Raw genomic sequence first — 23,018 nt, 5'->3', positions numbered from 1 at the left:
GGAGAGCAGGCAAATGAAGAGCTGCACACCACGGCACACATGAAGAGCTGCACTTTATTTCATTTATTGTCCCCCGCAGTGGCAGGGATTGGTCGTTACAAACATCGGGTCACGAATGGGGTCACCAAGCAGTGCCACAGCGCAGTGATCGTCACCTGTCACCCAGGGCCACCTCCGGGGGTGGGAACCATCCCAAGCACAGCTCCAGCAGTGCTCCCTTCTCAGAACGAACCCTGGCACCGTGTGGGACGGCAGTGAGGACACCCAGACCCCGCTCGGGGTCTCTGAGCGCCCCAGAAGAGCTGGCACCTCACGTTCCAGGCGTGTGAAGCCAAAAACAGCTGCCTGTGAGGGGGTACAGCCCAATACCCAAACCTAGCAGGCAGTGAGCACAGCCCCACTGCCTGCTGTGCCCTGAACCCTGCACGGATGTGGGCTCAGGAATCTCCTTCCCTACACCAGGGGCTGAACCCTCCTGTTGTGCAACGCTGTGCACTTTATTTTCTACTTCCACGTGGGGAACCATTTCAAGGCTGACAGCACCCAGGGCCTCAGTGCTTCCCAGAGCTCCATCCCTGCACAAACACCATCAGCTGCTCCAGAGCCTTCCAGGCAGGGCAGAGCAGCCCTGGACTATCCCTGCCCTGTACAAGCTACATCCAGTTCAACAGCCAAACCCAGAAAGGGCAGGAAAAACCTGCAGAAAGCAGAAATTGAAACAGCAAGTCTCCTACTGAGTGTCTTGAGCAAAGAGAGTGAGAATAAGGGGACTAAAGCTAACACTGACTACAGCAACAACCTTTTTAACCTGCGGCTGCTCCCGGGTAAAGGTCCGAGAAAACAGCCGAAAAAACAAAAAACGCAGGGGGAAACCTTGTGTTTGTGTTGTGAATAACCACCACAGCCCTGTCCTGTCCCTGTCAGAACCACAGCCCGGCCGGTGCCACCGCAGCTGGGGCTGAACCGTGGGGCACACGCGGCCCTGTGCCCAGGACGGGGGCAGAGCCCCCACGCCAGCCCTGCCGCGTGTGCGAGAGCAGCTGAGGGGAGCCAGGGCTGCAGCCAGCCGGGGCACAGCCCCTGCTCCTGCTGAGGTAGATACGGCAACGTGCAGGGGGACAGAGCTCGGGGGGAGCCCGGGGCTCAGCAGCCTCCTGGGCCCTTCCCGGTGCTCCGCACTCGCAGCCTGGAGCCAGTGATTGCTTCTTTGCAAGCAGGGAAGGCTCTTCCCTCCTCCTTTGATAGGCCTGGCCTTTGTTCTAGCAGAGGAAAAGAAAGATGAGTGCCTGACTGCAGCCCCAGCGCGGGGCACAGGCGGGTCCGTGGGGCTGGGCCCACACTGGTCCCTGTGCTCCCAAGGGTCCGGGCTCCCCTGGACAGAGGCAGCACCTGGAGCTGTCCCCGATGCCACAGCAGGGCTGTGCGAGGTGCAGGAGCCTGCAGGAGTGCTGGGGACGGGTGAGTGTGAGAGCAGAAGCAGAGCTGCAGCACTGCCCACAGCCCCAGCTCCTCGCAGCGCCTCCTGCAGCTGCAGCGGCCCTGCCCCAGCCCGGGGCACACGGAGGGGCCCAAGCTGAGTGCCAAAGCCAGCAAGCTGGTGGCTCCTCAGCTCGTCCCTGCTCCAGGCACTGCACCCAGGCCAACCAGGGAACACAGGGAAGGATAATCCAACGTGTCTGGCCGGGCACGGGGCAGCAGACCCACACCAGAGCAGATTCCCGATGGAAACCCCGCCCAGGATCTCTGCCACAGCCTCTGGGAGCACAGCAGCTCCCACCTTGCCCTCTCCTGCCACCAAACAAGAGCCAAGGCCCTCCTCGGGCCCATGCTTGGATCCCAAAGGGAATGAACAGATCCGTGAGCTCCTTCCCAAAGCACACCAAACGTGGCAGGGATGCTGCAAGGACAGGGGAGCTCACCCCACACATCACCTGCACCACCCACCAGAGCAGCCCTGCCTGCCCTGCCCCACTGCCCCAGCCCTGGAGCAGCCACTCCCTGGGCCAGCACGGAGAAAGAACAACAGAAAACAATCCCAAACCCCACCAGGATCCGGGAAAAGCTCTTTCCCACACCAGGCCTCCACCCCACAGAGCTGGGCTTCGGCCACAAAGTGAACAAAGAAAAGCCAACAGTACGTAAGCAGTAAGGCCTAGCTGAGGAAGGACATCAGTGTTCCCGGAGCACGTGTGAGCCTCTGGCTCCTGACACGAGCTTTCCAAACAGGGAACCCTCTCCGTGAGGGCTGGGAAGGAGAGGGAGCTACAGCTGCCTTCTGGAACACAAAACAGGGACGGGGCAGTCAAAAACAACATGGAACCAAACGAGATTTTCCCTCGACACAAGGGATTTCTACACAATCAAGGGGTGCTGTTCCCACCAGGACGTCCTTGCTGGGAATATCCAACCAGAAGGACCTGAAACACATCTCAAAGCTCTGAATCACCCTTATTTGTACCACGTGCCAGCCAGGGCTGGGCAGCAGCAGGGGATAGACACCGTGGTCCTGCACGTTCCTTCATCCCATGGCATGAGAGAACGAAAACGGCTTTGCAGGAACAATCCATTTTCTCCTCCTCCTTCTTCTTCCTCTTTTTTTGTTTGTTTTTTTTCATTTTGTTTTACGATTATCCCATTTTTTTTTCTTTGTAAATACACAGCGTTCCTTCCCAGAACCTCACACCCCTTTTTTCCAAGGCATCAGCAGAGCCGCGCAGCCGGGATCCGGCGCACAGCTCGGTTTTCTCACAGAGCTCCTCCTCCTCCTCCTCCCTCCAGCGCCGGGGCTCTAGGTGGAGTGCAGGGGGATGACAAACTTGCAGCCGAAGGGCGAGTGGTAGTTGATGCCCACCTCCTGGAAGACCTTCTGGGGGATGCCAATGTCACAGAGGTAGACGCGGCCGGCGCGCTCGCCCAGCGGCAGCGGCAGCCCCAGCGCCAGCGACCACTTGGCGTCGATGCCCAGCTCGGCCTCGCTGATGGGGGGGTCTATGCTCAGCACGGGGGCGCGGTTCTGGTTGGCCCAGTCCACCACTGCTCGGTACCAAGGCTGGTCTCTCAGAAAGGCGTTCTCGTGGCAATCCAGGCAGTTGATCACTAAATCGACCGGAGTGTCTGGGAGGTCTGGAAGAAACGTGGATGTGGCTGAGGGCCGGCTGCACCAGCAGCAGATTTGGGGGTTTGGCTTCTGCTCTCAGTGCACAGCCTGGCCTTACCTGCTGCTCCTGCACCCTTCTCCCACACAGACCCACCCTGAGCAGCTCTTCAGCACTCTGGGGACATCCCTGAAGGACAAAACCTCTTCCTGTGACCAGCTCGTGAGCAGCCCCGGTGCTGCCGGGCTCACCAGTCCAGGCAGCCCGGGAAGGAGCAGTGGGGCGCTCTGTCCATCAGAAAGGACCATTTCTATCCCACACGGTGAAGATAAGGCTGCTCTTTGGAACACACCAACTGTGCTGCACTGCTGCCTGCCCCACCCAGCTCTGTCACTCTCACCTGCTGCACTCCCTCCCCTGATGGATCACAAAGTCCCCGGTGTAAAATCATGGAGTGGTTTGGGTTGAAAGGGACATTAAAGCTCATCTCATCCCAGCCCCTGCCGTGGGCAGAGACACCCTCCACTGTCCCAGGCTTCTCCAAGCCCCGTCCAACCTGCCCTTGGACACTCCCAGAGATCCAGGGGCAGCCACAGCTCCTCTGGGCAACCTCTTCCAACCTTTACCAGTTTTCTAACAGGGAAGCAGCTCTGCCAGCACAGCACAGCCCAAGCTCCCAGCTTTGTTTCCCCCCAGAAGTTCAAATGCAGCAGCTTGGAGAACAACTGGTGAAGTGCCAAGCAGAAGCCAGCACTCTCCCAGGAGCTGTTTATTCTAGGGAACACCAAGAGGGGAATCCTGACAGCTGCTGGAAGCGGCGCAGCAGAGCTGGCTCCTGCCTCCCAGCAGCAGCTGGACACTCACTCCCTCCCAGCTCCAACATGCTGAACAAGGCAGTCCCTTCTCCCACCAGAGCACTTCCATAGGGCAGCTCTTCCGGATTTGCTCCCACCGGAAACATCTGTGGCAGCACAACCGCTCCTCTGTCAGGCTGCGAGTGCCTGCTGTCCCTGCAGCCTCTGGGCAGCCACCCAAGCACCGCAGTGCCACTAGATGGTGCCAGGGCAGCGGGCAGAAGCCAGCCCTCCTCCCCAGAGCAGCCAGCCCTCCTTCCCTGGAGCAGCCAGCCCTCCTCCCCTGGAGCAGCCAGCCCTCCTCCCCTGGAGCAGCCAGCCCTCCTCCCCTGGAGCAGCCAGCCCTCCTCCCCTGGAGCAGCCAGCCCTCCTCCCCTGGAGCAGCCAGCCCTCCTCCCCGGGGCAGCCAGCCCTCTCCCTCTCCTCACCTTTGACGCTGGACACCTGCTGGCCCTGTGTCTTGCTGAAAAGGTTCAGCTCGTTGGTGATGGACTCCAGCATCTTGACGAAGTTGGGGAGGAAGAGGATGACGTGCACGTCGTGGTTGGAGAGGTGGCGGCCGCAGCTGATGCCCTGCGCGCCCTTCACGTGGGGCCCGCAGAGCAGCGCCACCGTGGGCCGCTGGTGCACGTTCTTGGGGTTTAGTCTGAAACACAGGCAAAAAAAAAGGCGCTCTGAGTGAACCCCAAAGTCTCCCACCTTCTTCCTGCAGTAGAGAAAAAAAAAAATCAGTAAGATGCAAATTGGTGTTCTGCAAATCTGCCATCGCTGTCGAGAAGGAACCCACATCCTTTTGTGGTGCTGACGCTGCTTCGCTTGCAGGTTCAGAGAATCTCAGATTTGTTTGGGTGGAAGGGGCCCTAAAGGTCAAACATGCCACAGGGACACCTTCCACTGTCCCAGGCTGCTCCAAGTCCTGCCCAACCTGGCCCTGGACACTCGCAGAGATGGGACAGCTCTGGGCAGCCTGTGCCAGGGCCTCAGCACCTTCACAGGGAACAATTCCTCCCACAGACTAACCTAAGCTTCCCCTCTTTGAGCTCCTGATGAAGAGTCCCTCTCTGGTTTCCCTTCAGATACTTGAAGGTTGTTCCAGCCTTCTCTTCCCCTTCCCTTCAGCACTTCCCTGTACCCACAGCTGAGAGCACAAGGTCCCAAGGGTTGCAGAAGAAAGCTAAAAATTTGAGGTGAGCTTCCCCATCAGAGGAGTCGCAACTGAAGAAAAATGATCTCTACTCCCTAAGCTTCATCAGCTGCACAATAAAGTTCATTTGGCCTGGAAGCAATCAGGGCTTGCAGCAGGAATTTCAGCTGCCTGTGTGTCATCACTGAGTGCTCTCCATCAAATGATCAAGTCCTGCTACAAGGAATATATATAAGGAATATATAAGGAATATATAAGGATTGTATAAGGAATATATAAGGAATATGTACATTCCTCCTGAATAAGCAGCTGGAGACTGAAGGGTTACCTTTCAATTTGAGAGCAAACAATCCAGAGCAGCCATCAACAGCACAAAGATACAGGTGCAGCTCCTGCCCACACCAACAGGCAGCGAGGGAGGGAGCAGAGCTCTTCAGGAGCCAGCAAAAGGCACTGAGTGCACTCCAAAGCTGCTGCAAAAAGCCCTCCCAAAGAGCAGGATGTGCCCAGGTGAGCTGCAGATGCCTGAAAAGCTGAGTTAGCCTTGCAAGAATCCACGCAGCCCTCTCCTCATGGGCTGCCTTCCGCTTTTACTGACACTGTGAAATTGCAGCGTGCCAAAGGGAAGGTTCATTTCTGTGCAGAAAGGAGCTCCTCACATATTCTGCAGTGGCTCCATCCACCTCAGGCAGCACCCGTGCCAAGGTGGATAATCCCTGAATAACTCCCAGCAGGAGGGAAGGAAAACCTCAGCTCTGCTCTGCTGAGTGGAAAGGGAAAAGGAAGGTCCTTGGCAGCAGCGAGCTGAGAGGGCCCTGCCAGCCCTCCCTCCCCCAGAGGCACCCCTGTACCTGTTGGGCCCCCCCAGGAGGCTCAGGGCCATCTGGCTGGCACAAACCCCCGTCATCTCCAGCCGCCGCTCCAGGGTCAGCCCGTGCTTCTCGGCCACCGCCAGCAGCTTCTTGTGCAGCTCGTAGGACACGCTGGGCACCACCAGCCCCGAGTCTGGGGGCAGAACACAGAGAGGCACGCGTGGGCACGGGCACACAGCTCCCCAAAACACAGACAGGCATGTGTGGGCACGGGCACACAGCTCCCCAAAACACAGACAGGCACGCGTGGGCACGGGCACACAGCTCCCACACACACAGACAGGCACGCGTGGGCACGGGCACACAGCTCCCACACACACAGACAGACACGCGTGCGCACGGGCACACAGCTCCCCAAAACACAGACAGACACGCGTGGGCACGGGCACACAGCTCCCACAAACACACACAGAGACAGGCACGCGTGGGCACGGGCACACAGCTCCCACACACACAGACATGCGTGTGCACGGGCACACAGCTCCCCAAAACACAGACAGACACGCGTGGGCACGGGCACACAGCTCCCCAAAACACAGACAGGCACGCGTGGGCACGGGCACACAGCTCCCCAAAACACAAACACACGTGGGCACGGGCACACAGCTCCCCAAAACACAGACACGCGTGGGCACGGGCACACACCTTCCACAAACACACACACAGACAGGCACGCGTGGGCACGGGCACACAGCTCCCACACACACATACAGGCACGCGTGGGCACGGGCACACAGCTCCCACACACACGGACACAGACAGACACACGTGGGCACAAACACACCTCCCCACAGTGGCAGCGAAAAGGCTCCCGAGCTGCTCACCCACGCTCCCTCTCAGGCCACCAAACAAATCCAAACTATTGGCAGAGCCAGCCAAACACGAGTGCTGGCTCAAAATAACACTTCCATGAAAGCTCTGTGGGAAATTTTAGTAACACAAGGGCTGGGAAGGCCCTTGGTGCTCACAAATGGAATATTAAGGTTTTTCTTAATGGTCTCCAGGCCAACAGTGCTTTAACCCACCATAAAGTGCTCCTGAGCACTGTGAAAGTCAGAAGAGCAGCTGTGAAGTGCCAAAAAAAGCCTGGATGGTTTATGGTTCCTGACTCTGGTCCCCAAAATCCCACAGATGGCAGCAAAACAAGCATCATCCCACGTCTGCTGGTAGGTGTTCCCGTGCCAGAAGGGCTGCTCCAGACACAACAGCTGGATCACAGCACACAGAAGCAGCAGGGAAATGCTCAAAGAGTAAACTCTGCAGAAAAACACCTCCCAGGTGTTTTGGGGAGCCCGTGCCAGCGAGCTGGGAAATGCTCCAGGATTTGGATCAAGAGAAAAGAAACAAGAGAGGTTTTGTGAAGTGCTGAGAGCTGTCCAGCCTGGCCTTGGACACTGCCAGGGATCCAGGGGCAGCCACAGCTTCCCTGGACAGCGTGTGCCATCCCCTTATGGGCTGGCCACAGCGCTGGAGCACAGCTGCAGCAGCAGCAGCTCTCAGCTCCTTCCCCTCCCAGGAATCCCAGCTGAGCCCAGCAGCCAGCTCCCACCCTCAGACAGGCACAGGAGGTGCACAGAAGTCAGGCACCACGGAGCAAAAGGTCGAGGGTTAAAAGCAGTGCCTGCTACAGGAAACACGAGGTCAGAAAGTGTGAACTCAGCTCCTGCATCAGCATCTCTCCTCTCTGCTTCGCCTGTGCTCGGCAGCCCTGGGCCACCCCCACGCTCCCCCTCTGAACTGGGGGTGACAGTGGCACCCCTGGGTGCTGGTGGCAGCCCAAACAGCCGTGGGAATGTGACAGGGAAACGCTCCGAGGGGCACAGGCAGCGCTCAGGCACCCGCCCCGGGAGGAAACCCAGGCACTCCTGTGGGCCTGGGCTCCTCTGCAGGCAGCAAGTGCCACCAGAACCACTTCTCACAACCACGTGCAAATGAGAAGAGCTGCGTGCACCTGAGCTGTGAGGAGTTATTGCACCGCTGCGTCTCCCCAGGGTGCCCCAGCCACCAACCCCCGAGTGCAGCCCCGGCGGAAATGGGAGGTTTTGCACATCCTGGGGCTCTCACCGTCAGCCCAGAGGGGTCCCTGCAGGGGGACAGCCAAAGGCAGCAGAGCAGCCCCTCCTGGGCTTCACTCATGGCCTCTGCAGGCACAGAGGGCCCGATGTGTCCCAGCATTGACCCGATGGGGTCACTCCCAGGCTAAAGGGCAGGCCAGCAGCCATGTTATCAGCTGAGCCAGACTGATAGCAGCCAGCTGATAACAGCCCGAGCACGGCAGTCCCAGCAGGAAGAACCCCGGGCCCGCAGCAGCCACGCCCTGCCCCGTGCCCTGGACACGACAGGCCCGCTGTGCCACACTGCCACTGCCAGTCACTGCTGTGCCACTGCCAGTCACTGCTGTGCCACTGTCAGTCACTGCTGTGCCACACTGCCACTGCCAGTCACTGCTGTGCCACTGCCAGTCACTGCTGTGCCACACTGCCACTGCCAGTCACTGCTGTGCCACTGCCAGTCACTGCTGTGCCACACTGCCACTGCCAGTCACTGCTGTGCCACTGCCAGTCACTGCTGTACCACTGCCAGTCACTGCTCTGCCACTGTTTCTTGTCTTTCCAGCTCCAGGGAAGATTTGGAACGAGTGACCCAAGGTCAGGATCTCTCCCAGCATCATCTGCTGATCCCAAAAAAGGGAGCTCCCAAACCCTGCTTTTGCTCCATCTGAACCACCCACGTATCCCCTACTTAAATTTTGCACTAACTCCCCAAACTAGAAGGACAAAGCAGGAAATCTACACTCTGTGTGCACCCTATTCAGCACACATCTTCTCTGTCCCCTCCACAACCTCCCCTCAACCAGCAGCTTTAGGAAAACTGCATTTCCCACGGGCTGGCTGCCACCAGTGGGTTAATCCGAGGGGGTCACTGGGAGGCAGCGATGAACTGGCATTTAGCACGCCAGCCTGTCCTAATTGCTCCCTCTCAGGAGCAGGCTGAAATGCCAGGAGAACTTCCCTTCTCTGCCCTCACGCAAGGTCCAACCAGTCAGACTGGCTCATCAAAAGCAGGCCCAGGGAGTTAAATAAACTCTGGCAGAGGGCAATCAAGGAGGCGACGTGTAAACCCACAAACAATAACACCACTGCCACAAAACTGAAGCCCTGCCAACTTTAATTATGTTTGGGTTGGACAGGGCATCTTTATTGTTTGCTAATGAAGGCAATAAAAGAAATTAGCCCAGGCCTTTTAATATTAAGTACATGTATTTTACAGCTGCCTGGAAAAAAAAACCAATCCACAAGGTAGATATGGACTGAACAGCTCTGAGACACGCAGAGTGACACTGGGTGGAAAAAAACATCCTACACCAGCAGAAGAGCTGAGGTGACTCTCCAGAAATTAAAGAATTATGAGTTTTTCCCCAGACAAGTCCTGTAATGCTGCTGGGATGCCCAAATGTTTCCCAAGCTTGCAGTGGCAGGGAAAAAGGAGAGGGTTGATGCTAGAGGAACTCAGGTGTTGGGTCACAGCTTTCCCCTTGGCTGGTTCAGCTCTCTGGTTCTGGTTCTCTGCTAAAATAAATCCAGGCAAGCCTCAGCAGTGGATCAGACAGAACCAGACCCAGCATCTCCTGCATCTGTCCTGACATCATCAGCTCTTCCCTTTGGCAATGGATAATGCCAGGTCCCAGTTCCAGGTCCAGACTGGTCTGGAGCTCCTGTCCACAGCAGGCACACGGGACATTCCCTGCTGCCTTCTGCTGGTGGCAAAGCTGGAACCACCTGCTGCAGACTCAGCAAAACACATTTACTGCCCCCCACACAACACAGCCTTAAGGGCTGCTTTTGTCAATCATCATTTTTAATTACGGCAAATCCCGCCGGAGTTCTGGCTGACCTTCCAGAGTGAGCCCTTCACACCATTAGTGCACAATTCCCTCCAGCTGAGCAAAAAAAAACTGCCAGAGGGACAAAGGGACTCTGCCCCTGGCACACTGTCTGCTCCTGAAGCAAACTTCATTTGCACTCTCCTCAAAGCAGCCCAGAACGCTTCACACATTCCAATATCCAGCCTTGGAAGAGCTGAAAAAGGAGAAAAGTCAGTCCAGGACAGGGCACAGTATGGGCATGGCCCACAAAGAGCTGTGATGCTGGCACAAAGCTCTGCCACCACCTCCTCACTGTGAAGAAAAAGGGCTGCTGGAAGAACAGACCCTCCTGCAAGCTCCTCTGAGCTCCAACACTCCTGCACAGCACTGGCTTGGCTGAAGGGCCTGCTCCCAAAAGAGCTTCAGACACAGGAGTTTAGTGCCAGCAGGAGGAGCAGAGCAGGCCTGAGCCAGCACACATTCAAATTCTCTGGAAGCAGAAAAAGGCAGCTCTCACCTCGTGCAAGGATCAGCCTTTCCAGAGAGGCAGTTTTTGCTAAACACTTGCATTTCCCAGTAAATAAAGGACAGATCAACAGCAGCCAGTGAAGACTAATGATGAATACATCAATACATTCAGGAGGGATCACGTGTGGAGTCCCAGGCATGGACTTAGACACAATCACCTATAGATTCTATTAGCTCCAGGTTTTCACTTTTGGTTGGAACAGATTCCCACATTCTTCATTCCCTGCTCACTTGTAAAACACAGAGTTGTTTAAAAAGTGTTTTACTCGACAGCCTGGCTCCACAGAACCAGCTCACAGAAAAGCATCCCAGTGGACTGAAGTGTTTATCCCACACACACCAAGATATTTCAGTCAACAATAAAATCCCAGGCTGGGAGTCCTGCAGATGAGTCCTTTGGGTAGCTCAAAGGACTGGCTCAAAGCTGACATCAGCAGTTTGGTTCTACCTCTGCACCATCCTGGTTGTTCCCTTCCTCCATGCACAAAAAAGCAGGCAGAGATGCAGAGACAGGGATCCCACAGTGCCAAGAGCTGGATATGAACTCCCTGCCAGTCTCCAGCATCAGTTTTGTGCTGTTGCAGCAGACAGAGAATCACTGTCTCAGCCAGGGCTCTATTAACACAATCATCTCTCAGACTGGCCCAGGGTAAAAAAAAACAGGAGAAAGAAGTACTTTGTCATAACTAGGAAATGCTTTTTGCAAGGAGAGCTTCCCTTAGGAAAACAGAAGAACCTCTGCAGGGAGAATCCTGCCACAGACACATCCACAATCAAGGCCTTTGGAGCTCTTGGCACTCCTTTAACCACACCAGCTGCTCTTTGAGCCACTGAGAGGCAGGCTGCCTACAGCCCAGCACCCTCCTTCCAGCTGCCAAACAAAGGGATTGGGAGTGCAGCAAACAGGATTGAGTTTCCATCCCTGAATTCGCTGCTGCTCATTGCATGGCAGCTTTCCTCCCAGGAATTCTGCTGCTAGAATCCCCTATCAGCCATCCCGCTCAGATTGGCTGCCAACAGTGGCTTAGCTTTTGTTTCAGACTAGACATCCACAGAGGCCCTGTCTCCTCTCAAACAAGCCAGCTGGAAGAGGGATTGACAAGTAGGAAATCTGAAAAAGCCCACAGGATAGACAGGAAACCACACAGCAAATGAAGAGGTGCTTATTCACACAGCACATGGTTATCAGTGTGGCTTCTTCCACAGAGAGATGCTGAAAGCTTGGAGAGGTTTGAAAAGCAAGAGGTTAAATTATGCAGAAGAAAAAGCCCTTAACACTGAACTCTCACTGCTGCCTCAGGAGGTCTTAAAATCGTGAAAGGCAAAGCAGTGGGGAAGTCTCACTGCACATTTCTTTCACTTTTCCTGGAGGATCCTTGCAAACACAACACTGAGCTGCTACAACCCACTCTGTTTTCCTCTCACCCGAGAGCAGAAAGGAACAATTGGAAGAGGAATGACAGAAATGGAGAACTAGGACATTGTTATACACCAGAACCATTAAAAAAAAAAAAAAGAACTTTTCAAAACTGAAAAGCAGCAAATCATTACAAATCCATCAGCTTCCTCCCCTGAAGCGTTTCACACCCCAGATGGAATTTCCAGGCTGAGGACGAATGACAGCCCAAGGAGCTGCTCACACTTCTGCTCAGGCCACCAGAATATCAGTTGGTTTCAGTCCCTGCAAGAAGAGCTGACATCTGATTCTGCTCTGATGTGGAAAAGAAACGCTCCTGGAATGCCAAATTTCCTTCACTCCTACGTTTTACAAGTGCTTAAAATGAAAACCAAGATATCCCAAGGAGACTGAAGTTACCTGGAATTCAGAGCTAAATGTGCCTTAAGTTCTTTTACATGAACTATATTTAAACCCACGCAGAAATGGAGAACTACTACTCAGGGAGTGCCAGGAGCACAGGAAACCTCCTGAAACCATGCAAGCACAAATCCTGAGCCTGTCCCTCTGTGTGTCTCCAGGTGGGTTCACCATGAAATCAAAGCAAGGATTCAAACACCTCTTACTCAGCTCCCAACCATCAGCTTTGCTCCCTGCTGGAGCAACACCTTGCTGCCCCCTCTGAGTATTTATCTCAGAAACACTTCAAAGAAAGGCTGTGAGCAGACACACGAATCCAACCTTACTGAGCTGACCCCTCGGAGCAAAGCTCCTGCCCCCACAAGCAGCAGTTTGGGTCCCTATCAGGCAGGGAGGGGCCGTACCCGTGCAGAATTCCTTGTTGGGGTTCTGGGGCACCACGATCCTCCTGTAGACGATGGGCTCGGACTCGAGGATGTTCTCGTCGTGCCGGTAGCGGGCGGGTTTCTCGCTGGGCGTGCCCCGGGAGCGGGTGCCGCTCCTCCTCTCGTGGGTCTCGATCTCCTCAAACACTGCTGCCTTGTCGAAGAGGGCCAGGTTGCCCTCGAAGTCGAAGTCGGTGTCGGGGATCTCGTCGATGTCGTCCCCGAAGCACTCGTCGTCCTTGCTCTTCATCTGCCCGTTCTTCAGGCCGCTCTTCTTCGGCGTCACCTGGTTCGGGTGGCGGCTGCTGGAGGACCCTAAGAAAAAAAGGAAAGCAAGGTGAGAGTGTGTCCTGAAAGGGAAAAAGGCAATTTCTCAGCACATTCTGTGGGAGAGGGGAGCTCCTGCTTACAGTCCCCCCATTAAGGGACACTCGCCGTGGAGCTCATCCCTGGCACTACCCACGCTCAGCTAAGCCAGCAGAAAATAGAGCAAGAGCAGCAGCAAAGAGACTTTCAGGGACTTCCCAGCAGCCAGGCTGGACAAACAGGCTTGCCCACAGTAGCCAAAGAGGTGTTTGTCCAGGTTTTGTTTAATCCCAGTGTCACATCAGTGGCAAAGTCATCAGCTATGACCCAGGAGTTTTCCTCCTGTCCTGGGCTCATGTTCAGGCAGGTGTGTGTGACCCAAGCCCTTCTCTGGAATTCCCCTAAATTTCAGAAACTACTGCAGGTGTTTTCTTCCATATTAATGATCTTTAGGGGAGAACTTCAAGCCCTGGATATAAAGGATCTCTTTATCCTTGACCTTGATGTAATTTCTGTGATATTACACACAGTCCATTGCCTCACTCCTGTTTCACTCTCCTCCTTATCCATTACCTTGTAATTTGGAATACACATCTTTGTGATCACAAGTCACTGGGAAAGCCCAAATTCTCAGGATTCAGTCTCCTGCTTAGGGCTGGAGATCAAGAACTGATGCAAATAAACAATTACGAGGCCAACATATGCTTTACTTGCTTATTTCTTCCTTTGTTCTTCATGTCCAGACAATATGATTCTGTTTGTCGTTGCCAGTATGACATTTGCAATTACCACAAAACATTTCAGGCCAATTCCTGCAGCTACAGGAATCACCTAGAGTGTCCAACAGATGGAGTAAGTTATCAAGCCAGACTGCTTTGGTTTGCTTTACCAAACCATTTCCTGTTGTTTAAGATAATTCCCTTTGTGAGGGATTTATACAAATGTGTTTGAGAGAATCCGTCCGATAACACAGAAACAAAGCATTTCAAGCCATCCAAGGGGACTTTCAAACATCCCAAAAGATTTGCACTAGGCACAGACTCCAGGAGCACCCTTCGAGTCCCCTGTCCCTCACAAGCCCAGTTTCAGCACATTTAACCCCAGTCATGCTGGAATGTGACTTGCTGAGGAAGCGTACCTGGGTCATTCCCAGTCACAGATCCACTGCCTCAGCAAGGATTTATTCCAGACACTGTGGGGCTTGGTTTTCCTGGAGAAGTGGTTAAGGACTAACCTGAAAGCTTTCCCAGTCCCCACAGCAAGATCCCAAATCTGCCAGGCTTTGCAGAATAACCATTCCCATTAAGAAAAAAGCCTTCCTCAGATGAGAAGGGACTGTGATAATGCACCTTTTGTCCTGGAAGGACAGACAGCAGAATTCCAGCACTGTGTTGACAAAACAGGATTTAGCAGAGAGAAAAGGGTAAGGCTTCCCAGGAGGGAGAATTTCAGTAGGCAGGCTGCAATCACTCATTTATGTGCCTGGTTTTGAAAGCTTTTTGGTAACAACTTCCACTGTCCCAGACAAAGGGCTCCCAAAGCAAACGTGACACAGAGTTGGGCAGGATTTGCTTTGGAACCAAACTGCCACTGCTGAGGGAATCACAGCCACAGCTGCTGCTCTGAAGGAGGGACACGAGGAATGCAAACACAGCAGGCCTGAGCTCTGCCCACACTCAGGAGCTGCAGCTCAAGCACAAGGCAGGGGACTCTCAGATGGAGCAGCTGCAGCCTGCACTGCCACAGAGGCAAACCCAGCCTGCTCCTTGTGTCCGTGTCAGGAGCTCGGCCAGCTCGGGCTGCTCCTTCCCACTCCCTGCCAGAGCCCTCTGCAAACAGCTCCACATTCCCCTCAGCTGCCCCCAAACTCACAGGGTGTGTCTGGTGGGACAGCAGCAGCTGATGTGAGCATGGAAGGCTGATGGAATGAAGAGCTGCACCAGGAAAGCTGGAGAACAACAGCTCACACAGCCCTAAGCAGGAGACTGAATCCTGAGAATTTGGGCTTCCCCAGTGACTTGAGATCAAGAAGAAGTATATTCCAAATTACAAGGTAATGGATAAGGAGGAGAGTGAAACAGGAGTGAGCCACAAAGGATGGAGGCAGTGGTGCTGGGCAGCTCCCTAAGCCACCCCGAGGGGAGCCAGCTCTGCAGTGCTGCTGAGACACACAGCCCTGCCCCACAGCCCCCCAGCAGAATCACACAGAACATGGCACAGGCCTCCAATGAGCTGGGAGCAAAGTCAGGAGCTGTTCCTCTTCAAGCATCGCCCTCTAGACAAGAAAAAATGACAGCTGGCTCTGCTCAGGGAAAGGAAAAGAGCCAGAAAAAGGGCAAGGGGAGGAGGGCAAAGCCAGGCTGCAGAAAGGCAGATCCCCTATTCCAGCTGCTTTCGGATCACAGCTTCCAGTGCCTGTGCCCTGCATGAGGGGAGCAGCTCCACTCCAAACTGGCAGCCCCGTGCCATGCACAAAAGCACCTCCCTCACAAGACAAACAATCCTTCCCAGGTTTTTTTTTGTTTTGTTTCTGAGGAATAACAACCCTTTCATGCACAGCACACAAGCAAACAAAGTCTCCAGCGAGCTGGCTGCCTTCCTGAGAGATCCTGTGGGAGGGTTTGCTGCCAGCCCTGGCACGGCCAGCGCAGTGCCAGCACGGCAGCAGAGCCATTGTTGGGAAACCTGGGCTGGTGTTTGTTGTTGATTGATTCCTGTCACAGCAGAGCTCCAAAGGGGAATTGTGGCCCTGACTCGGCACGCTAAGGGCCAGCAAGAGGTCAGCTTCAGGCTGGAGGACCCCAGTTCTGCAGGACAGCTCAGCCCATTCCACCACAAAGCACAGGCTCAGCTCCATGCCCCCTCCAAAGCTCACACATCTCTCTCCCTGCTCTCCAAATACACACATTTTACAGGGTAAGACATCCCTCCTCTACCTCCTGAATGCCAGAATGGACCCAACAATCTACACCTCGCCCAGCCTGCCTCAAAGTGTGTAAAAGTGACCTGCTGGGCTCATGTAAACCTAACGTGAGTTGTTTGTGGGTTGAAGCACTCTGCTCACCCCAAATCCACCACACAGCCTGGAAGGGGTGAAAATAACCCAGCTGCTGGTGGGGGAGAAACACTTCCAGAGGTCTGGGAATTTCTCCCCTAGAACACAGCCTTACACCTGTTTAACTGGCCTGGCCCACCTCGGCTTCTTTCTTTTGAAAGGGGGGAAAAAATGAAATCATGCATACTGAGGCTTCAACAATTAAGTCATGGAAATATGCTGGACATACACTGACATTTCAGGAATTGAATTATGAGGATCTGGAAACCTCAGCGGGCTTTGAGGGGAAAAAAATGAACAAAGCCAGTTTTGGCCCAATTTTGAAGATTTTATCAAGAGAAATAGAAATAACGGATGTGTGGCTTTGGGATGCTCTGATTGTATCTTACATCACCTTCATTAATTTGTATTTTTAATAACACAGCCCAAACCCGCTAGTAATTAAAAATGGGGTGATGTTGTAATGGGTTATGGGTATAGAAGCTTTAAATAGAAAATAAATTTAAAAAGCAAGAGGTTAAATTAAGTTGGAAAAAAAAAAAGCCCTTAATACTGAACTCTCACTGCTGCCTCAGGAAGTCTTAAAATTGTGAAAGACAAAGCAGTGGGAGAAAGCCTCACTGCACATTTCTTTCACTTTTCCTGGAGGATCCTTGAAAACACAGCACTGAGCTTCTGTGTTTTCACAAGAAACAGCCCACTCTGTTTTCCTCTCACCCGAGAAAATTACTGCAGCTCGTCTGCAGCTCCTTTTAGAGGAAAGGGCTGGAAACTGGGCGATCTTCAAACAGGAAAGACAGCAAAATGAGGACATCTTTGGAACTGGCATTAAGCATTTTCTACATTGATAGAATCATAGAATCACTCAGGTGGAAGAGGCCTTTAGGATCATTGAGCCCAACCCATGCCACATCCAGGCCGTTTTTTTAAACATATCCTTGGATGGTGACTCCACTACCTCCCTGGGCAGACAAACCCAGTACTTTATCACTCTCTCAGTAAAAAATTTAGGTTGGATGTTAGGAGGAAGTTTAAGAGCGTGTCCTCTCCTGTCAGTTGTTGCCTGGAAAAAGACACCAACCCCCACCTGTCATCACCACCTTCCAGGCAGGGTCAGAAACACATCCTATTTCAAAACAACCCACAGGGCCAGGGGAAGCTTCCAGCAAAGTCTGGTGAGAGAGGGCAGCCGCTGGAGCAGCAGAGCCCCGGGATGACACCAGCACACTCACAGGAATTGTGCCTCCGCCGGAAGCCTTTGGGCTGGCCCAGCGTCTCCATGTGCCGGTCCATGTAGCTCTTGGAGCACTGCTGCTGCGGGGACACCACCATGTCCTGGCTCTTGGTGTCTGCTCTCCTGGGGATGCTCTGCGGGGCGCTGCTGGCCGGGGCCCTGCGCAGCCCCTTGGCGGCGCCGTTCTGGCTGGGCCCCACCTGGCAGCCCACGCCCGGCACGGCCGTGTCCGTGTGCGGCTGTGAGTCCCCGTCCCCCGGGCCTGGGATCTCCAGGATCTTCAGCTCAGTGATGTCACCCGCCCTGGAAACGGCACCGGGAAAGAGGGAATTTAGCACACGGGAAAAGCAGCGGGATTGTTCCGATGTGGTTATCGATGGAAAAAAAGGAATAACAGGATTTTAATACTCCGACACACAGGGAATTTCCACAGACATCAGAATGTTCCACTGAAATGGCAAACCTTCAAAATAATCACTTCACTACTCCTGCACTACACCTGGGTTTTGTTTGAAAGGTTCTGGAGCTGAAACAGGAATCAGTCAAGCAAAAAAAAAATCGAAGTAACTGGCCCAGACCTTTGTAGAAATCTGCATTAATTTAACAGCTTCAAGCTAATTAATTGCTCTCAGCCTTGAGGCTACTATTACTTTTAATCCACTCCTGCAGACAGCTACCCTTAGATCAGTGCAGTTCATGCTCAGACAAGGACAATACTTCCCATTTCCAAACGAAAAAAAGGATAAAGAAAACTAATCTAGCACTGGGCACACGCCAGAAGAAAACAAAGGAGTGATTATAAAGACCTCCATTTGCATTGACTGCAAGAAATACATCAGGAATTGGGCTTCTAGTTTGAACTCAGCATTTGTCCAAGTGGGATATGAGAGCAGAGAGACTTCCCCACACCCCCTGGCAGGATGTGGCTGCTGTCTTCCCCCACTGCCTCTCTTCAAAATCCAAGGGAAAAAAATAAATTAAGGGTATTGACTTTGTGGAGTCAATGTTATTGAAAAATGAGTGACTCAGAGCCTTAACTACAGCATTCCAGGGAACAGGAAAACGTGCAGTGAGGAGTGACTCCTATTTATATTTCTTAAGCACGGAGTTACCAGGAAAGAACTGCTGAGGGCAAAGCTTTAAAAAAGTATGTCAGCCCCCTCTGCTATGGCAGAACAGAATAGAAATAAAAATAATAAAAAGTCATTTACAATAAAATAAAAAAATATATTTGTACACACACACAGTGTGACCCCTAAATAACCCCCGAGCCTGAGCTACCCCTCTCCAGCTCCAGGATCCGAGCCAGGAATTAATCTCTAACACAAACATCAGAGGCACTCAGCGGCAGCAAGGACATTTAGAGCAAAGAGGTCACGTCTAAGGGGAAAAATCCCATGCAAGGCACTGGGGGAAGGCGGGCACTCACCTGAAGGTGACCTCTGGCACGAGGCATTTGACGCCGTTGTGGAAGGGCCGCGTGAGGGAGATGGTCTGGCTGACCTGGTCCACGGCAGACACCCGGCCCTGGTACACGCCCAGGCTCTCCCCACAGTTGATGGACACGATGCTGCCCAGCCAGTCCGTGGCCATGGCTGTGGCTCAGGAGCACGGCCTGGCTGCAGGGAGAGGCACAGAGGGACAGCCGGGGTCAGCAGGGGCGCACGCACAGCCCCGGCTCCCTCCCGGCTCCTCTCTCCTCTGTGGGGAGGAAGAGACACCCCAAGGACCCCAGCCAGTGTAAATCCCTGCACGGGGCTCTGCCTTCCCCACTGCAGGGCACATCTTTCCTTGACTGGCTGAGTTCAAGGCTTTCAAGAGAAATACTTAGTGTTTCATCCTGCCTGTGGATGTTCTCCTGTTGCCTTTCTCCCAACCTGGAAATGAAACTCGAGATCATTTTAGTAAGGAGGTGATGTAAGAAAGATGCCCACAGAAGCCCCTGAAGGCCTTCCAAGATTCACTTTTATATCACCTCCTTACTAAAATGATCTCGAGTTTCATTGCCATGCTGGGAAAAAGGCAACGCTCCCTGTGATTCCAAACTGGGAATTTATCTTCATTTCCCCCGTTCAAGTTTTGGCAGATGGACAACAGCTCTTGTGAATATTCAGGATTGATCTCTGCAAATGAAAACCAAAATCTTTAAGGGAAGAGAGATACAGGGCGGGAGGGGAGCCCTAACCAACACAGAAACACAGAATGGGGAGACAATCCCCAAAAACTGCAATCCAGGACAAAAGCATCCACACTCTGCAGAGGCAGCGTTGGCATCACTGCCACAATCAGATAAATGAATTAAAAAATAGCTGCTCTCCTTCCCAGCACCTGAGCTGTGTCAGAACCAGGCAGGAAAAACTCCAATTTGTTTAGACAGATGTTTCCAACACTCCTGGAAGCAGCTAAAGAGCTCCTTTGATCCGAGATTTCCCAGTGACAGGCTCACGAGCGTCACGGAGAACGAGAGACATGACAAGCTCCTAAATGTATAGATTTGCCTTTCATGCTGCAATCAAAGAGGGAGAACGTTTGATATTTACTGTGAGCAGCACAAAGAAACACGGGAGACAGCCCAGGGAGATCAACATCCATGTACAAGTCACTCTTGTGGAAGAGGCAGCTGGGTTCTCTGCTAGCTGAGCCTCTTGGAAAAAGATGCAAGGCAAAAAAAAACCGGGATGAGGAAAAAAAAATCTCACTTCCCCCAACTTTCACACGCCTGAAAACAGGGGATGCTTCAAAGGGAAGAAAACCCTAAATTTGGTCCCAAAGCCATAAATTCCTCAGGAGCAGCCCCCTCTCCTTCCTGTGGCTGTGTGTTTATATTAACCCTCGATGACAATGTCTGCATTCCAAGGAGATGGCTGATAAAAAGCACTCCCCAAACACAGATAACACATCCCTGGGTACCCACAGGAAAACAAGAACTTCATCCCATTTCCTGTTTTCTTTTTAGTCTCCCTTAGGAAACAGGGAAAAGAGCTCAGCGCACACCATCACCTCACACAGATCCTTTCTAAAAACAACAGCCTCCTTTTGGCAAAAAAACCCCTAAAATCACAACCAATAAATCTATGTTTGAGGGCAAAATTTGTTTATAAATTAAACTGTCCTAGGGTTGGATTGAGTGGGGGCTGTGTCCCTGTGGGAAAACACAGGGGACCCCACATGGAAAAAGAGGGATCCCAAATATTGTAATAATTATAAACATTGTAAAATGTAAACACATGGAACTACCACAGGAAAATTCAACCTGCCCCAGAGGTAAACATAGGGGCTCCACAAGATAAATATGGGGGGATCCCTTATGGATAAACACAGGGATCCCCTCCATAGATAAACACAGGGATCCCCAATGGATAAACACAGGGATCCCCCATGGATAAACACAGGGATCCCCAATGGATAAACACAGGGATCCCCCATGGATAAACACAGGGATCCCCCCCATGGATAAACACAGGGATCCCCCCCATGGATAAACACAGGGATATCCCCAATGGATAAACACAGGGATCCTTCCCATGGATAAACACAGGGATCCTTCCCATGGATAAACACAGGGATCCCCCCATGGATAAACACAGGGATCCCCCCATGGATAAACACAGGGATCCCCCCATGGATAAACACAGGGATCCCCCCCATGGATAAACACAGGGATCCTTCCCATGGATAAACACAGGGATCCCCAATGGATAAACACAGGGATCCTCCCCCATGGATAAACACAGGGATCCCCCGTGGATAAACACAGGGATCCCCCCATGGATAAACACAGGGATCCCCCCATGGATAAACACAGGGATCCCCCCATGGATAAACACAGGGATCCCCCGTGGATAAACACAGGGATCCCCCCATGGATAAACACAGGGATCCTTCCCATGGATAAACACAGGGATCCCCCCCATGGATAAACACAGGGATCCCCCCATGGATAAACACAGGGATCCCCCCATGGATAAACACAGGGATCCCCCCCATGGATAAACACAGGGATCCTTCCCATGGATAAACACAGGGATCCCCAATGGATAAACACAGGGATCCCCCCATGGATAAACACAGGGATCCCCCCATGGATAAACACAGGGAACCCCCATGGATAAACATAGGGAACCCCCATGGATAAACACAGGGAACCCCCATGGATAAACACAGGGATTCCCCCCCATGGATAAACACAGGGATCCCCCATGGATAAACACAGGGATCCCCCATGGATAAACACAGGGATCCCTTCCATGGATAAACACAGGGATCCCCCCATGGATAAACACAGGGATCCCCCGTGGATAAACACAGGGATCCCCCCCATGGATAAACACAGGGATCCCCCCATGGATAAACACAGGGATCCCCCCCATGGATAAACACAGGGATCCCTTCCATGGATAAACACAGGGATCCCCCCCATGGATAAACACACGGATCCCCCCATGGATAAACACAGGGATCCCCCCATGGATAAACACAGGGATCCCCCCCATGGATAAACACAGGGATCCCCTATGGATAAACACAGGGATCCCCCCCATGGATAAACACAGGGATCCCCCCCCATGGATAAACACAGGGATCCCCCCATGGATAAACACAGGGATCCCCCATGGATAAACACAGGGATCCCCTCCATGGATAAACACAGGGATCCCCTCCATGGATAAACACAGGGATCCTTCCCATGGATAAACACAGGGATCCTTCCCATGGATAAACACAGGGATCCCCCCCCCATGGATAAACACAGGGATCCCCCCCATGGATAAACACAGGGATCCTTCCCATGGATAAACACAGGGATCCCCCATGGATAAACACAGGGATCCCCTCCATGGATAAACACAGGGATCCCCCCATGGATAAACACAGGGATCCCCCCCATGGATAAACACAGGGATCCTTCCCATGGATAAACACAGGGATCCTTCCCATGGATAAACACAGGGATCCCCAATGGATAAACACAGGGATCCCCCAAAAAATAAACAAAGGCCCCCCAAAACACCAGACCCCCCCATAATGAAGCACAGCTCCCTCATAGATAAACACAGGGCATGTCCACAGTGCATCTCCATAGGCACACACAGGCCCCCCACAGGTAATCACAGCCCCCCATAAGTAAATACAGCCTCCACGGTTAAACACAACCCCACCCGCTGTAAGCACGGGGACCCCAGAGTTGAACACAGCCGCCCCTCAGGCCTGGCCTCTCCCCTCCGCGCCTCCCACCGCCCCACCACGGCCCGTTCAGGCCGGGCAGGGCCTGGCGCCGCGCCCGCGCCTCCCGGAGGTCCAGGAGAGCCCGAGCCCCTGGGAAGGCACCACGCCCGCCCAGCCCGCCCCCTCCGAGCCCCCGGGCCGTGCCCACCCCTCCCCCGCGCCCCTCACCCGCCGCCGCCGCCGCTCCCGCCTCACCGCGGCCCCTGCGCCTCGGCGACGCTCCCGTGACGTCACTTCCGGCCCCGCCCCCCGGCGCTCCGGCCGCCTGCGGGGCCATAGAGACGGCGTGGGAGCCGCGCTGTGCGCATGCGCAGGGCCCGCTTGCGGAGCCCTCCGGCAGCGGTCACAGCTGTGTCACATCTGTCACACACCTGTGTCACACACCTGTGTCACACACCTGTGTCACATCTGTCACTCACCTGTGTCACACACCTGTGTCACACACCTGTGTCACACACCTGTGTCACACACCTGTGTCACACACCTGTGTCACATCTGTCACACATCTGTGTCACACGCCTGTGTCACATCTGTCACTCACCTGTGTCACATCTGTGTCACACACCTGTGTCACATCTGTCACACACCTGTGTCACAC

At 53.6% G+C, this 23,018-nt stretch overlaps 1 protein-coding gene across 1 annotated transcript; it reads right to left on the bottom strand.

The window, feature by feature from the left end:
• Nucleotides 1–33: 33 nt before the first annotated feature.
• Nucleotides 34–22,647, bottom strand: EDC3 (enhancer of mRNA decapping 3). Its single transcript, XM_063412938.1, has 7 exons — nucleotides 22,589–22,647; nucleotides 18,624–18,813; nucleotides 17,193–17,497; nucleotides 12,579–12,914; nucleotides 5,945–6,098; nucleotides 4,378–4,595; nucleotides 34–3,123 (listed from the first exon to the last, which is right to left on the bottom strand). The coding sequence occupies exons 2-7, from the start codon at nucleotides 18,785–18,787 to the stop codon at nucleotides 2,789–2,791; spliced, it is 1,512 nt and encodes a 503-aa protein (XP_063269008.1). The 5' UTR covers nucleotides 18,788–18,813; nucleotides 22,589–22,647; the 3' UTR covers nucleotides 34–2,788.
• Between the last annotated feature and the right edge of the window lie 371 nt (nucleotides 22,648–23,018).

Source organism: Prinia subflava, chromosome 15 (assembly GCF_021018805.1).
Source record: "Prinia subflava isolate CZ2003 ecotype Zambia chromosome 15, Cam_Psub_1.2, whole genome shotgun sequence".
Taxonomy (NCBI): domain Eukaryota; kingdom Metazoa; phylum Chordata; class Aves; order Passeriformes; family Cisticolidae; genus Prinia; species Prinia subflava.
This window is presented reverse-complemented; position numbering and strand designations above follow the sequence as displayed.